This window comes from Entelurus aequoreus, linkage group LG06 (genome assembly GCF_033978785.1).
Source record: "Entelurus aequoreus isolate RoL-2023_Sb linkage group LG06, RoL_Eaeq_v1.1, whole genome shotgun sequence".
In the NCBI taxonomy this organism is placed as follows: Eukaryota; Metazoa; Chordata; class Actinopteri; order Syngnathiformes; family Syngnathidae; genus Entelurus; species Entelurus aequoreus.
In genome coordinates, this window is record NC_084736.1 from 44,537,072 (window position 1) to 44,552,915 (window position 15,844).

Sequence of the window (15,844 nt, forward strand, 5' to 3'; positions counted from 1 at the left end):
GCCCAGCAGGGGGGTAATGGGTCCCATTTTTAAAGTCTTTGGTATGAATCGGCCGGGGGTTGAACTCAAGACCTACCGATGTCAGGGTGGACACTCTAACCACTAGGCCACTGAGCAGTACACGATATAGCTGTCTCTAAACGCTGCCCAAAGTCTTTTTCAGGGTTAATTCAACATACTGTTTCAAATGTGTGCAATTTTTAAGTGGTACAATGATTTAAAGTATTCTTGTACGCTATATAGCAGTCTCCAAATGCTGCCTAAAGTCTTTTTCAGGAAAATTCAACATACTGTTTCAAATGTGTATGACTTTTAAGCGGTACCATGATTCAAAGTAGTCTTGTACGATGTATAGTTGCAAGACACCTGAGATGTCTTGCATACATCATTCCTTAATATGCTTTGGATCACCTTGGATGTGCTGTAGCATCAAGCCTCTCCCTTGAGGTGACGCTAGCCTGAAGCATGGCTACTATTTTGTCGTGGCCTTCAATTATTCATATTTAAAGTGCAGCCATTCAGTGACTGTGTGTGTGTGCGTTTGAATCGCTGTGCCTTGTGTAAATGCTGCTAAAACACAGTGCAACACTTATATATATATAAATATAGATAGATAGATATGTATACATATTTCTGTTAAAAATAAATAATTTCAAGAGTTTAACAACACAAACTGCTTTTATTTCTTTGTGGCAACAGCAGAACTTCCATTGTTTACATAGTCTTTTTTTTTTTTTTTTTTTTTACAATAAATTATCCAACTCTTCTATCAAACTAAACAGAATGACACTGACAAAGATGGCTGTGTCGTTCAAATCCATCCTGCTTAGAAAATGCAGACAAGTATAAATAAATATGAGCTAAACCACACCAAAAATTAAAGTGCCAGGTTGAAATAATAATAAAAAAAGATATGGTGATAAAAGGTTGTCATTTTCCAACATGGCCGCCGCTCACTACATGGTCTGCACTCCTTTGTAACCCTGACGCTTCTGCCGGGGATTGCATTTGTTTTTCTTGTACCTGTAAAAACAGAAACACGCAGAAATGATTCATAGTCATACTGAAGCAAAAACAATGCGTGTGAGGTCATTAAAACATAAACAACAACATCAACGGGACGGCGTGGCGAAGTTGGTAGAGTGGCCGTGCCAGCAATCGGAGGGTTGCTGGTTACTGGGGTTCAATCCCCACCTTCTACCATCCTAGTCACGTCCGTTGTGTCCTTGGGCAAGACACATCACACTTGCTCCTGATGGCTGCTGGTTAGCGCCTTGCATGGCAGCTCCCGCCATCAGTGTGTGAATGTGTGTGTGAATGCGTGAATGTGGAAATACTGTCAAAGCGCTTTGAGTACCTTGAAGGTAGAAAAGCGCTATACAAGTACAACCCATTTATTTATCATTTTATTTATAACAAATCTACACTTTCACCCCTAAAACCTCGCATACAGCAATATACTGTATCCCGCAATGTGTATCCCATAATCACTAAAAATTCTAAGAGTTCTTACTATTGTTATTATATTGCCAAGTTAGCTTAGATTTAAATTCCTTTTTTTAAATTAATTAATTAATTTTAATAGAATTCTTGTTTGACAGACAAAGGACATCAAACAAAAGTACCGCTTTAAACCTGGCTATCACTGAAAATAAATATGGAAAAAAATAAAGGAAAACAATACCAATAAATAAATGTATGTATTCGATAGCACTTAACATATCTAGTTTTTAAAAATAACATATTATTAAACATATTTTAATAAAGGAGTGACCCTGTCAGAAGACCGTTTGAGCTGTTTAAAAAAGTATGTAATCAACAAACATTTGCATAAGTCAAACAAATTGTCTAGTTCCCTGTTAATAGTATTAAAAAGTGAAAAAAAAGAAAAGAAAACTTTTTTAGATGTATAAAAAAATATTTGTCTGTATCTAGGGTACACATATGACAGACAAAATGTTAAACTACCGTCGAAACGCGATTATTGGCCATTAAATATCTTAATAGTTTGACAGCCCGATATATTTGTATTTATTTATTCAATAAACCCCAAAATAGAATTTATTCTTCCTTCTCCCAAAAATTATGGATGTTGTGTACCTCGGAAAATAAACAGGGTTCTTACTGAAGGCGCTGGTAACTAATATTGTAGTATGCCAGATGGTGTATTATTTGACACCTGATGTTATGATAACTGAAGCATGATAGTAGTTGTAGATGGTATTGGAGAGTGTAATAATAATTAAATAAATAAAATAATAATTATTATAATAAGAGTAATAATTATTATAATAATAATAATAATAATAATAATAATAGTAATAATTATATCTTCAGGATCTTCAGCTCTCACTGGATCGGTTCACAGCCGAGTGTGAAGCGACTGGGATGAGAATCAGCAAATCCAAGTCCGAGTCCATGGTTCGCGCCCGGAAAAGGGTGGAGTGCCATCTCCAGGTTGGGGAGGAGACCCCGCCCCAAGTGGAGGAGTTCAAATACCTCGGAGTCTTGTTCACGAGTGAGGGAAGAGTGGATCGTGAGATCGACAGGCGGATCGGTGCGGCGTCTTCAGTAATGCGGACGCTGTATCGATCTGTTGTGGTGAAGAAGGAGCTGAGCCGGAAGGCAAAGCTCTCAATTTACCGGTCGATCTACGTTCCCATCCTCACCTACGGTCATGAAATTTGGGTTATGACCAAAAGGACAAGATCACGGGTACAAGCGGCCGAAATGAGTTTCCTCCGCCGGGTGGCGGGGCTCTCCCTTAGAGATAGGGTGAGAAGTTTTGCCATCCGGGAGGAGCTCAAAGTAAAGCCGCTGCTCCTCCACATCTGGTCAAGATGCCACCCGAACGCCTTCCTAGGGAGGTGTTTAGGGCACGTCCGACCGGTAGGACGCCACGGGCAAGACCCAAGATACGTTGGTAAGACTATGTCTCCCGGCTGGCCTGGGAATGCCTCGGGATCCCCCGGGAGGAGCTGGACGAAGTGGCTTGGGAGAGGGAAGTCTGGGCTTCCCTGCTTAGGCTGCTGCCCCCGCGACCCGACCTCAGATAAGCGGAAGAAGATGGATTGATGGATGGATGGATGGGTAATAACTATAATAGTAATACTAGTTGCTAGGCAACAAATCAAACACCCCGATGCCCTTGTTCTCATTTCGGGTGACTTTAATCATGCTTCTTTGGACTCAAATTTTTAGGAACAATTTCCTTTGTGGATCAATAAAGTTTTTCTAAGTCTAAGTCTAATGATTATAATAATAATAATTACAAATAATAATAATTATTATAATAATAATGATATTTACCACTTGCAGCACAAGTAGAATGCTCCAACCAGGCCAACCATCAGCATGATCACACAGAAAACTGTGAAAACTATTTGCTTTTCTCCCATGGGCTTATGGACCAACTCCAGGTTGCTGCAGCGAGGGCCGTAGAAACCACTGTGACACCTGTGTAGTGCACCAGACACACACTGTAACACACACTGTGACCTACACTGTCAACCACACTGTGACACACAATGTAACATACACAATGTAACACACGCACACACGCACACACACACACACGCACACACACACACTCACACACACACACACACACACACACACGCACGCACGCACGCACGCACACACACACACACTCACACACACACACACACACACACACACACACACACACACACACACACACACACACACACACACACACACACACACACACACACACACACACACACACACACACACACACACACACACACACACACACACACACACACTTACTTGCAGTGGTGCTCATGGATGTCCACCAGCAGCATGCACTGGCCACCGTTCATGCAGTAATTGTCAAAAGAGGAGTCACAGTTCTGTGTTGAGCGCTTCATCACCGCATGAGGGCGCTGTTGTTCCTGCTCTGATGAGGCAACAATAGCAACAGTTGCATTACACGGCATCATATTGTATTATATTATATTATATTATATTATATTATATTATATTATATTATATTATATTATATTATATGACATTATCACACGATCTTGTGTTACGTCACTCTGCATCCGATCATTGCATATCATGTTGTATTGTGGTCAACTACATTGTATGTTTTATTATATTATATTTATGAATACAGAATATATCAATATCCATCCATCCATCCATCCATTTTCTACCGCTTATTCCCTTCGGGGTCGCGGGGGGCGCTGGAGCCTATCTCAGCTACAATCGGGCGGGATATATCATGTAACATATTCTACTACACTGCACTCTATGAAATTGATATGATATTTTTTATGTTTGTATTATATTATACTATATTACATTACACTTTACTGTACTGTATTGTATTATAGTGTACTATATTATACCACATTTTAAAAAATGGATATATATTAATACATAAATGACTGCAATTATATCAATATCATGTATTATACTGTACTAACTTATACTACTACATAAAACTACTGTACTGTATTGTAATGTAATATATCATATTATACTGAATAAAATGTATAATATATTGTATTGACAAATTAAACATTTGTAATACCACAATTACTGTATGTCCATATCATGAATTGCATTATATTCATTATATTATATCATATTAAATTATACCTTACTGCACTGTATATTATTATATTTTATTATATTATTCAGTATTGTACAAAATGAATATTTAATCAAAACAAAAAACTTTGTATGACCCCAATTATATCGATATCAGGAATTGCATTATATTACTTTAAATGATATTACTTTGTGCTATACTGTACTGTATTGTATTATGTTATACTATATTTTCTTCTCGTATACTGGATTATATTAAATTTATATTTAGTTATATTTAAAAATAAAACATCGTATGATCACAATTATATTAATATATTATTATTTATTTTATAATGCATCGTATAAAATGTACATTATATCTATTAATAAAACAACACATGACCACAATTACATCAATATCTTATATATTATATAAAATTATATTTTAATATATTACATTATACTTTACTATACTGAATACTACTAGGTGTTATATTTTTCATATTATACAGCATTGTAAAACATTTATATTATATTATATTTACAAATATTATTATTTATAGATAAACCATGTCTATAAACACCTATTATATTGTATTATATCATATTATACTGCATTGTATAAATGTTTTATTATATCTATAAATAAAACATCATATGACCACATTTATATCAACATATTATATGATATTACAGTACTAATATACTGCACTATGGTTGTCTCCTATTATATACAGTATGTGAGAATGCTCCAAAGTATTCACACATATGGTTTTCTACACCAAAATTCATCTATTTGTTTGAATGCTCCAAAGTTCTTCTTCTTCTTCTCCAGATTTTGGCGCGCTCTACCTTCCACACGTTTCACCCGATTCAAACCGTTACAACTCCAAACTATTCAGCCTATTCGGAAATCGCGGGCTTTCCCTTACAAATTCCAAAAATTCCCAGTTTTCCCAGAATTTTTCTGGGACATTTTTCCCAGTCAAAATGAATCGGACATTTTTCAAACTTCCACCATTTCCAAATTTTTCAACCTATTCAAACATTCCACCTTCAACATATTCCACTCATGCTGCACATTCAAACTATATTTTTTTCAAGTAAAAAAAAAATCCAGGAATTCCCAGAATTCCCAGTTTTCAAAACCCTATTTTCACCCTTTTTTCTGTCGACTACTCCTCCCACATTTTTCAACCCACTTCAACCGCTCCACTGTAAAAAACATTCCTCGTTTTTTTAACTGGAAAAATTCCTGGTTTTCCCGGAATTCCATTATACCATTTCTGAATTAAAAATGTTACTACTTCAACATTTCTCGACAGTTTTGAAAAATTCCAGTACCAACCATTCAAATCATATAAGATTTTCTTCATCCGGTTCCTTCTCAAGCATTGGTGTGTAAATATGTGTTTAGTTGCTAAAGTTTAATAGATAGATAGATAGATAGATAGATAGATAGATAGATAGATAGATAGATAGATAGATAGATAGATAGATAGATAGATAGATAGATAGATAGATAGATAGATAGATAGATAGATAGATAGATAGATAGATAGATAGATAGATAGATAGATAGATAGATAGATAGATAGATAGTACTTTATTGATTCCTTCAGGAGAGTTCCCTCAGGAAAATTTAAATTAATAAATAAAAATAATTGTCTGTTGATCAAAAATGCATATCAATGAAGGAGATAAATTTAAAAAAATGAAATGAAATGAACTTACACATTGTTTTACCATTTTCTAACAAATTCCCTGTTTTCCAGGAATCCACACACTTTCATGAAATTCTCATTGAAATGAATGGGACATTTTTCAAAGTTCCACAACTCCTACATTTTTAATCTAATTCAAACCATTCCAATTTCAAAACATTCAGCCTGTTCAGGAATTGTGTGCTCTCTTTTAACAATTTTTTTAAAAATTCCCGGATTTCCTAGAATTCCCAGTTTTTAGGGACATTTTCCCCATTCAAAATGAATGATCCATTTTTCAAACTTCCACAATTCACACATTTTTCAACCGATTCAAACCATTCCACCTTCAACACATTCAATTCATCCAGGACATTCAAACTATCATTTTTCCACGTTCAACAAATTTACAGGAATTCCTGGTTTTTTTCTAACCTTATTTCCAACCTTATTTGACATATTTCAACCCATTTCAACCAAAACAAACAAAACATTTATCTTAGTCAAGACATTTTACTAGATATTATTCATCCATCTGTTTCCTGTGTGCTCATTATGGTCATTGTAAACTGGAGCCTATCCCAGTTGACTTCAGGCGAGACTTTATTTTATGGCTTAAAAGACGAGATAAAACGTTACTGTGTGGAGACTGTCAAATATTTTCTTAGACGACGATGAAACCAAAAAACATGAAGGTATGGGCATACTAAACATGGTTGAATGAAGAGGAGAAGGTAGAACACCTGCAGACTCGAAGGCGCTGTGTGCAGTTTGGAGTTTGGAGGAGATACTTTTAGTCAGGATGAAAGGCCACAGCAGCATCACACCTGTTGCACACAAAATATTAAAAAAACATATTTTCACTGCTCATAAACTAACAATATACATATATATATATATATATATATATATATACACACATACATATATACTACCAAGCATATGACATATTGAGCTGGAAAAATAGCATCAATCAGTGTTTGTGCTGCTCGTGTTCATGCAGGCAGGATACAAAGTTATTAATAACAAGATATGTCAATATCTCATGTTGTTTTGCGTGATGCAACATGCCCTGGTTGTTGGGCGTTCCTCATGCTTTCATAAATAATAAATAAACAGAATCGGGGAAGCAAATGACGTTTTTTTTTTTATTGTTGATTATAGAATAGTTCCATCACTAAATTATTATGGATTTAAAACAAATACAACAGGACAGGGGTGTCCAAAGTGCGGTCCGTTGCTATTTTTTTAACGGCACAATCGTTAGCATTCTAATATTAGCATGCTTTTTTTTGTTAATTTTTACAAGTGTACACCTCAGTGTCAAAGATTGTGTTACTTGACGAATGGTACCTGTTAGCATAATTTTTAAAATGAGAACATTAGTATGTAGCAAAACATTAGTATTCTAGCTTTTTTTTTTTTTTAGCTCATTTTGTAGGTATACACCTCAGTCATATGTTGGTACTTGATGCATGCTAACGTTAGCAGGCTAGCATAATAAACAGAGTAATATTTTTGGTGTTACAGTTAGCATTTTAGCATGCTAATGTTAATATACTAGCTGTTAAAAGCTACCAGCAATTGTGTAGGTATACACCTGAGTTATATTTTGATACTTTATGCACGCTAACATTAGTAGGCGAGCCTTTTTAACATCTTTTTCAGGCATACATCTCATAGTTATTTTAGTACTTGACGCATGACATAGTTCGTATTTTAGCATGCTAACATTAGCATTCTAGCATAAATAAACACAATTTTTTCAGGTACACACCTCAGAGGAATATATGTTGGTCTTGATGCATGTTACAGTTAGCATTTTAGCATGCTAACGTTAATATGCTAGCTTTTTTAAAGCTAATTGGGTAGGTATACACCAGAGTCATATTTTGGTACTTGATGCATGCTAACGTTAGCAGGCTAGCATTTTTAACAACTCTTTCAGGTACACACCTCAGAGTAATATATTTTGGTACTTGACACATGTTACAGTTAACATTTTAGCATGCTAACATAAGCATTCTTTTATAAAAAAAAAAAAAAAACAACATCCTAATTTACCAGTTATACACATCAGTGTCATGTATTTTGGTATTTCACTAATGCCAACTGTTGTAATCATGTTAGCATAGCATTGCTAACTTTTTTTGTTTTTAGCTTATTTTGATCATTTTCTTTTTAACTTACGCTATCTGGCCGGCATGCTAACTGTAAGCATTTCAGTTTGGCTTTGGCTCTTTAACATACACACTAATTCTCTGCAAAAAAAAGTGTATATTTTACTAGTTTTGAAGGTGAAAACTGCCAAAATGGCCTGCGCCTCTTTTGATTTGTCAGTCTTTGGTTTCAACAGCCCCGCAATAGGACTTACTGTGCACATATATGGCATACACAAACTACTTTAATATCATAATACTAATATTACTATTATTGTGAGCACTAGGACAACCACTGAGACGAGTATCACTACTACTACTACTTTAACAACAACATACTGTCAATGAGCAGGATTAAAGTATATACTTTAGTACCCTCTAGTGGTACATTTTGTGTAGTGCAAGTAAGCTCATCCCTTCTAAAGGACCGCTCGAGCACTTTTCAAGTCAAATGGTCGATAACAAGTAAGACAAATTCGACGTCAGTATGACAAAATCTGCGTCAGTTTAATATTCCACTCAACTTGTTTGTCAGACATTTTCTCCTCCAGCTGGGAAACTTTTTGTTTTGCCTTTGCTTGTTTTGACTTGTTTGACGACGCACGTAGTCATTAAACTTACGTAACACTGAAAGTCAAAGTCTTACAGTAACTTGCTGATATTAATATGCAATATCGTGTACATGCGTTCACAACAAAACAAATAACATAGTTTTTTTTTATTTCTTTGACTGAAAAGGTGTAAACTGAGGTGTAAGTAATATTATTTTTCCTTATTGCATTTACTTTTTTTCATACACATAAAAAAAAGGAAAAACAGCAGATTTACGGTAAATAACTGGCAGTTCAATCGTCTGAATTTTACTGGAAAAATGTATGGTGGTTTTTACAATAAATTACTGTAAATGAAAAACTGTTATTTTTACAGTAAAATTCTGGCGACTAAGCTGAGTTTTTTTTTAAAATGTAAAATGTATAAACTACCTTCGTTGTTTTTACAGTGCATTACTGTAAACGAAAACATTTGTTTGGTTTTTTTACAATAAACATCTGGCGACCGAGCAGCCAAGTTGTTTTTTTACCGTAAAATCCATGGTCGTTGTTTTTACAGTGGAAAAATGGTACCACTGTTAAAGTTTAGGGCAAAATTGCCGTAAAATCTGCAGCCAGTAAAGGGAAAAACAGTACAACAGTTACTTTTACAGGGACGGCATGGCGAAGTTGGTAGAGTGGCCGTGCCAGCAATCGGAGGGTTGCTGGTTACTGGGGTTCAATCCCCACCTGCTACCATCCTAGTCACGTCCGTTGTGTCCTTGGGCAAGACACTTCACCCTTGCTCCTGATGGGTGCAGGTAGCGCCTTGCATGGCAGCTCCCTCCATCAGTGTGTGAATGTGTGTGTGAATGGGTGAATGTGGAAATACTGTCAAAGCGCTTTGAGTACCTTGAAGGTAGAAAAGCGCTATACAAGTATAACCCATTTATCATTTATTATTATAAAATTCTGGCCAATGAGCTGCCAGGGTTTCACCGTAAAATCTACGGTTGTTGTTTTCACAGTGTATTACTACTGTAAATGGAAAAACGGTACCACTTGTTTTTTTACGGTAAAAATCTGGCAACTGAAATTACACTTTTTGAATGTCACATCTACTGTCATTTTTACAGTGTCTTACTGTAAATAGAAAAATAGTACCACTGTCATTTCTACAGTAAAATTCTGGCCACTGAGCTGCCAGGTTTTTACCGTAAAATCTACGGTCGTTTTTTTTACAGTGTATTACTGTAAATGGAAAAATGTTACAACTGTTATTTTTACTGTAAAATTGTGGCGACTGAGCTGCCATGTTTAGTTTTTTTTTACCGTAAAAACTATGGTTGTTGTATTTACAGTGTATTACTGTAAATGGAAAAACAGTCTACCTGTTATTTTTACTGTAGCGTTTTGGCGACCGCCATTGTTCTGCCATAAAATCTACTGTCGCTTTTACAGTACGTTACTATAAATGGGAAAACGGTAAAACTGTTATTTTTACTGTAAAATTATGGCGACTGAGCAGCCATGTTTGATTTTTCCGTAAAACTATGGTTGTTGAATTCATATATGTATTACTGTAAATGGGAAACAGTTATTTTTACTGTAGCTGTCATTTACCATTAAATCAACTGTCGCCTTTACAGTACGTTACTGTAAAAGGAAAACCGGTACAACTTGTTTTTTTATGACACCGTAAAATCTGACTTTTTTAAATTTTTTACAGTGATATGTTTTTTCTTATGCATTATTTCGTTAGTTCCAATCAGTTTTGTACTTATTAATAACACTGTTTTTATAAACATGTTTTTAAATAAAGTACGTTGCATATTTTTTCATTTTTATTTTTTAATGTTTTCCATAAATGAACTCTTTATTTTATCATACCTTTGCTTTTCTGTACACAAAAACCCTTCTCAGTTCATATCCATGAACTAATAACTGCCACATCTTCTGAAGCATTACGTCACAGGTGTCAAACTTAAGGCCCGCGGGCCAGATCTGGACCTCCACGTCATTTTATATGGCCCGCAAAAGCCTGGAAATAATATGTGCCAATAAAATAACTTATATTTTCTTACTTTACTTTCTTGTTTTCTCACTAAAGGTAATAGGTTTTTTTTTCTAGTTTGACAGGGAAAAAAATAGTGTCCAATATTGCAACAGATAATACAAACCCTGTTTCCATATGAGTTGGGAAATTGTGTTAGATGTAAATCAAAACGGAATACAATGATTTGCAAATCATTTTCAACCCATATTCAGTTGAATATGCTACAAAGACAACATATTTGATGTTCAAACTGATAAACATTTTTTTTTTGCAAATAATCATTAACTTTAGAATTTGATGCCAGCAACACGTGACAAAGAAGTTGGGAAAGGTGGCAATAAATACTGATAAAGTTGAGGAATGCTCATCAAACACTTATTTGGAACATCCCTCAGGTGAAGAGGCAAATTGGGAACAGGTGGGTGCCATGATTGGGTATAAAAGTAGATTCCATGAAATGCTCAGTCATTCACAAACAAGGATGGGGCGAGGGTCACCGCTTTGTCAACAAATGTGTGAGCACATTGTTGAACAGTTTAAGAAAAACCTTTCTCAACCAGCTATTGCAAGGAATTTAGGGATTTCACCATCTACGGTCCGTAATATCATCAAAGGGTTCAGAGAATCAGGAGAAATCACTGCACGTAAGCAGCTAAGCCCGTGACCTTCGATCCCTCAGGCTGTACTGCATCAACAAGCGACATTAGTGTGTAAAGGATATCACCACATGTGCTCAGGAACACTTCAGAAACCCACTGTCAGTAACTACAGTTGGTCGCTTTATCTGTAAGTGCAAGTTAAAACTCTCCTATGCAAGGCGAAAATCGTTTATCAACAACACCCAGAAACGCCGTCGGCTTCGCTGGGCCTGAGCTCATCTAAGATGGACTGATACAAAGTGGAAAAGTGTTCTGTGGTCTGACGAGTCCACATTTCAAATTATTTTTGGAAACTGTGGACATCGTGTCCTCCGGACCAAAAAGGAAAAGAACCATCCGGATTGTTATAGGCGCAAAGTTGAAAAGCCAGCATCTGTGATGGTGTATTAGTGCCCAAGACATGGGTAACTTACACATCTGTGAAGGCGCTATTAATGCTGAAAGGTACGTACAGGTTTTGGAGCAACATATGTTGCCATCCAAGCAACGTTACCATGGACGCCCCTACTTACCATGGACGCCCCTGCTTATTTCAGCAAGACAATGCCAAGCCACGTGGCTTCATAGTAAAAGAGTGCGGGTACTAGACTGGCCTGCCTGTAGTCCAGAACTGTCTCCCATTGAAAATGTGTGGCGCATTATGAAGCCTAAAATACCACAACGGAGACCCCCGGACTGTTGAACAACTTAAGCTGTACATCAAGCAAGAATGGGAAATAATTCCACCTGAGAAGCTTAAAAAATGTGTCTCCTCAGTTCCCAAATGTTTACTGCGTGTTGTTAAAAGGAAAGGCCATGTAACACAGTGGTGAACATGCCCTTTCCCAACTATTGGCACGTGTTGCAGCCATGAAATTCTAAGTTAATTATTATTTGCACAAAAAAAAAAGTTTATGAGTTTGAACATCAAATATCTTGTCTTTGTAGTGCATTCAATTGAATATGGGTTGAAAAGGATTTGCAAATCATTGTATTCCGTTTATATTTACATCCAACACAATTTCCCAACTCATATGGAAACAGGGTTTGTATATTATCTAACTTTTCTGGTCGAAATCCAAATAAATACTTCAATATCTGCTTAACTTATGATTTCAAAGCAAGTTATCCATCAAATTGTACACTATAAAAATGACCAATAGATTTTACTGTTAAATTTATGGAGTTCTTTTACAGTAAGTTGGAAAAAAAAACGACCAATGTTTGTTTTTTACAGTAAAATGAGGTCAACTGAGCTGTCAGTGTTTTTTGTTTTTTTATTGTTGAATCCACGGTTGATGATTTTATTTATTATGGTAAAAGACTGGCAGCTGAGTTGCCAAATTAAAATTAAACAGCGCTACTGTATTTCTATTTACAGTAATATGTTGTAATAATAATAATAATAAAAAAAACACTACATATTTTACAGTAAAAGTCTGGCAACTAAGCTGCCAGTTTTTTTTCTGTAAAAACTGTGGTAAAATCCACATATTTTTTTTACTCTTTCTGTTAAAAAAAAAAAAAAAATTAAATTCATAGGCAAATCCATTAATTATTTACAATTAGTTACAAGCGGCCCTCTAATGTTCAACCATCTTTTTATGGGCCCCGGTGTCCAGATTTTTACAAAATAAATAATGTGGTGTATTAAATCATGTGACTATCATTCAAATATTACAATAAATGAATAATATTATTTGTAAAACACTCATAAAAGACCATTTGTGCTGTGTTCTTTGATGAATTATCGACTGAATGTTCATAAATACTCTGCATGTTTCACAAATTATTTACTTAATTAATATTCTTTGATACTAAATAAATGAAAAATGTAGTCCTTTATTTTTTTTATCACTGCAGTTATTATTATATAGCCACATGGAAATATATGTTTTATTGTGTTTTTTTGTATTTTTTTTTTTTTTTTTAGAGTTTTTGGGCCTCCCCCCAATTCTGATTATATTTCAAATGTGTTTATTGTTTACAAATACAACAAAAAAACAGCCCAATGTGTTCTATTTCATCTTGAACCTTATTAATAAATGACACATCATTTATCCTCCGTCACATATTAAGATAACATAGTGAACCAAAACGTATTAATTAGCTATTCTATTGATATGTATAACATATTTATAACAATGAAGGCCTCTCAGTCCTTATTGATTTATAATAATAACAATATAATGTTTGTTTGTGTTGCAGAGTAAAGAGTGAACAAATGTGTTGGAAGTTGCTTCAAAACAGAAAAGTTGTAAATAAATTATGCTTCTTACTTCTGCTTTTCGGACATGGAATGCGAAACAGTAAATATTTGACGCATGTTCTGAATAAACTAATACCAATATTAATTTAAAAAAAAAATCTCTGAACGATGAATATCCTTTTTATAACTGTAATTGTCTGACTTGCAATATCAATATTTATAGGCCAATTCTGTTTTTATTGTGTGTAAATGTATTTTAAAAAATGATTATAAAAATACATGATAGACTCTATATATATTCTATATTGTGCACGTTGCGCGAGATGAATGTGACGTTTAATGGTTTAAATGTGGACACTAAAAATTAACGTGCTGCGCTCAAGTGTCAAAGTTAATTTCAAGGTTTTCTGGCACTTAACGTTGATATAAAAAAAACCTAAAGTATCTTAACAAGGCACTTCATTATTGATCCAAACACCAATCAACAGTCGAGGAACACGTGGCACAAATTGTAACACTTTTGAAACTTACCGAGTAGTGAGAGAAGAGCGGACACTTTTCCGTTTGCCATTTGGGAGGAGGACGTGCGAGGAGTTGGTGTGCGCTGAAAGGAGCCCAATAAATGTCTTGTCTTGTCTTGGGCTGGAACTGTCTAGCAGTGTGGGCGTGGTCACCTGTAGGCAGGCGTCACACAACATCTCAGTGGAACAAGGGACCCTGAAGGCATCATCATCATCATCACAGCAACAACAGCGGCATTGTTCATCATCATTATTAGCATTCTAATTCGTATTTTCTTGCCATGATGGATGGCGTCAAACATCCTGGCGGAAGTCCACCCACCACAGTTATGATTTTTTTGTTTTGTTTAATGTTGCCTCACAGTGAGCTTTTCGACACTCGTCACCGACCACTTCATTAGGTACATCTACAGGACAAGAACTGTGTTAATAAATGCAAATTTAATGTTCAATATGTTCATTTAACAAATATTACTTTTGGATGTTAGAACATATCTGATTGTGTTAACATATATATACTGTATATATATATATATATATATATATATATATATATATATATATATATATATATATATATATATATATATATATATATATATATATATATATATATATATATATATATATATATATATATATATATATATATATATATATATATATATATATATATATATATATATATATATATATATATATATATATATATATATATATATATATATATATATATGTGTGTATGTGTGTGTGTGTGTGTGTGTGTGTGTGTGTGTGTGTGTGTGTGTGTGTGTGTTGTGTGTAAATATATATATAATGAAGGCTAAACGACGCCTCAGTGAGTGTATGGCACTCTTACTAGCTGTTTTAGTGTTTCATAAAAGTCATCCGCCATTTCCTGTATTAAAAAAGTCAAGACCTGCAAATAAAATGAAATAATTGGTTTTCTACGTATACTCCTCTGACTTCTTTCAGTACGAGCTGTCACTTGTGAGCCAAAAGAAGTGCCTATAGTGCTTCTCAGCCATTTTTTGTCATATTTACTATATTATAGCCTTCTAAATGTTTTTAACATTTTTAAAGCTCTCTAGAAATTGAATACCTACCCATAGCTAGTTTACATAATACGTGTACATTTAAAACATAGTGTATAATAATATAGATTCACACATATTTACTCTTTTTAGGTGTTACAAAACACAATTTTTAAACACACATATTTTTAACTGTTCTGCAAATTCCACATTAAAAAAAATTAAATAAAGACATTTTAAAAAGTAAAAAAAAAACATATTATTATATACTTTTTATATTATACAAAAATGGCTTCACGTGTTGAGTGAGGTGTGTATACATTTTTTGGTGTCACTAAACACTACATTTTTGTTTTAATGTTCCGCAAATTCTACATTGTTTAAACAAAACCAATTATTTAATTAAATTAGAAAAAGTTAATTATATT

General features: G+C 34.5%; 1 protein-coding gene across 1 annotated transcript; it reads right to left on the minus strand.

The window, feature by feature from the left end:
* Nucleotides 1-659: 659 nt before the first annotated feature.
* LOC133651564 (proepiregulin-like) lies at nt 660-14,530 on the minus strand. Its single transcript, XM_062049535.1, has 5 exons — nt 14,393-14,530; nt 7,013-7,096; nt 3,793-3,922; nt 3,310-3,456; nt 660-1,023 (listed from the first exon to the last, which is right to left on the minus strand). Exons 1-5 carry the CDS (start codon nt 14,430-14,432, stop codon nt 957-959), a joined length of 468 nt encoding a protein of 155 aa, XP_061905519.1. The 5' UTR covers nt 14,433-14,530; the 3' UTR covers nt 660-956.
* Between the last annotated feature and the right edge of the window lie 1,314 nt (nt 14,531-15,844).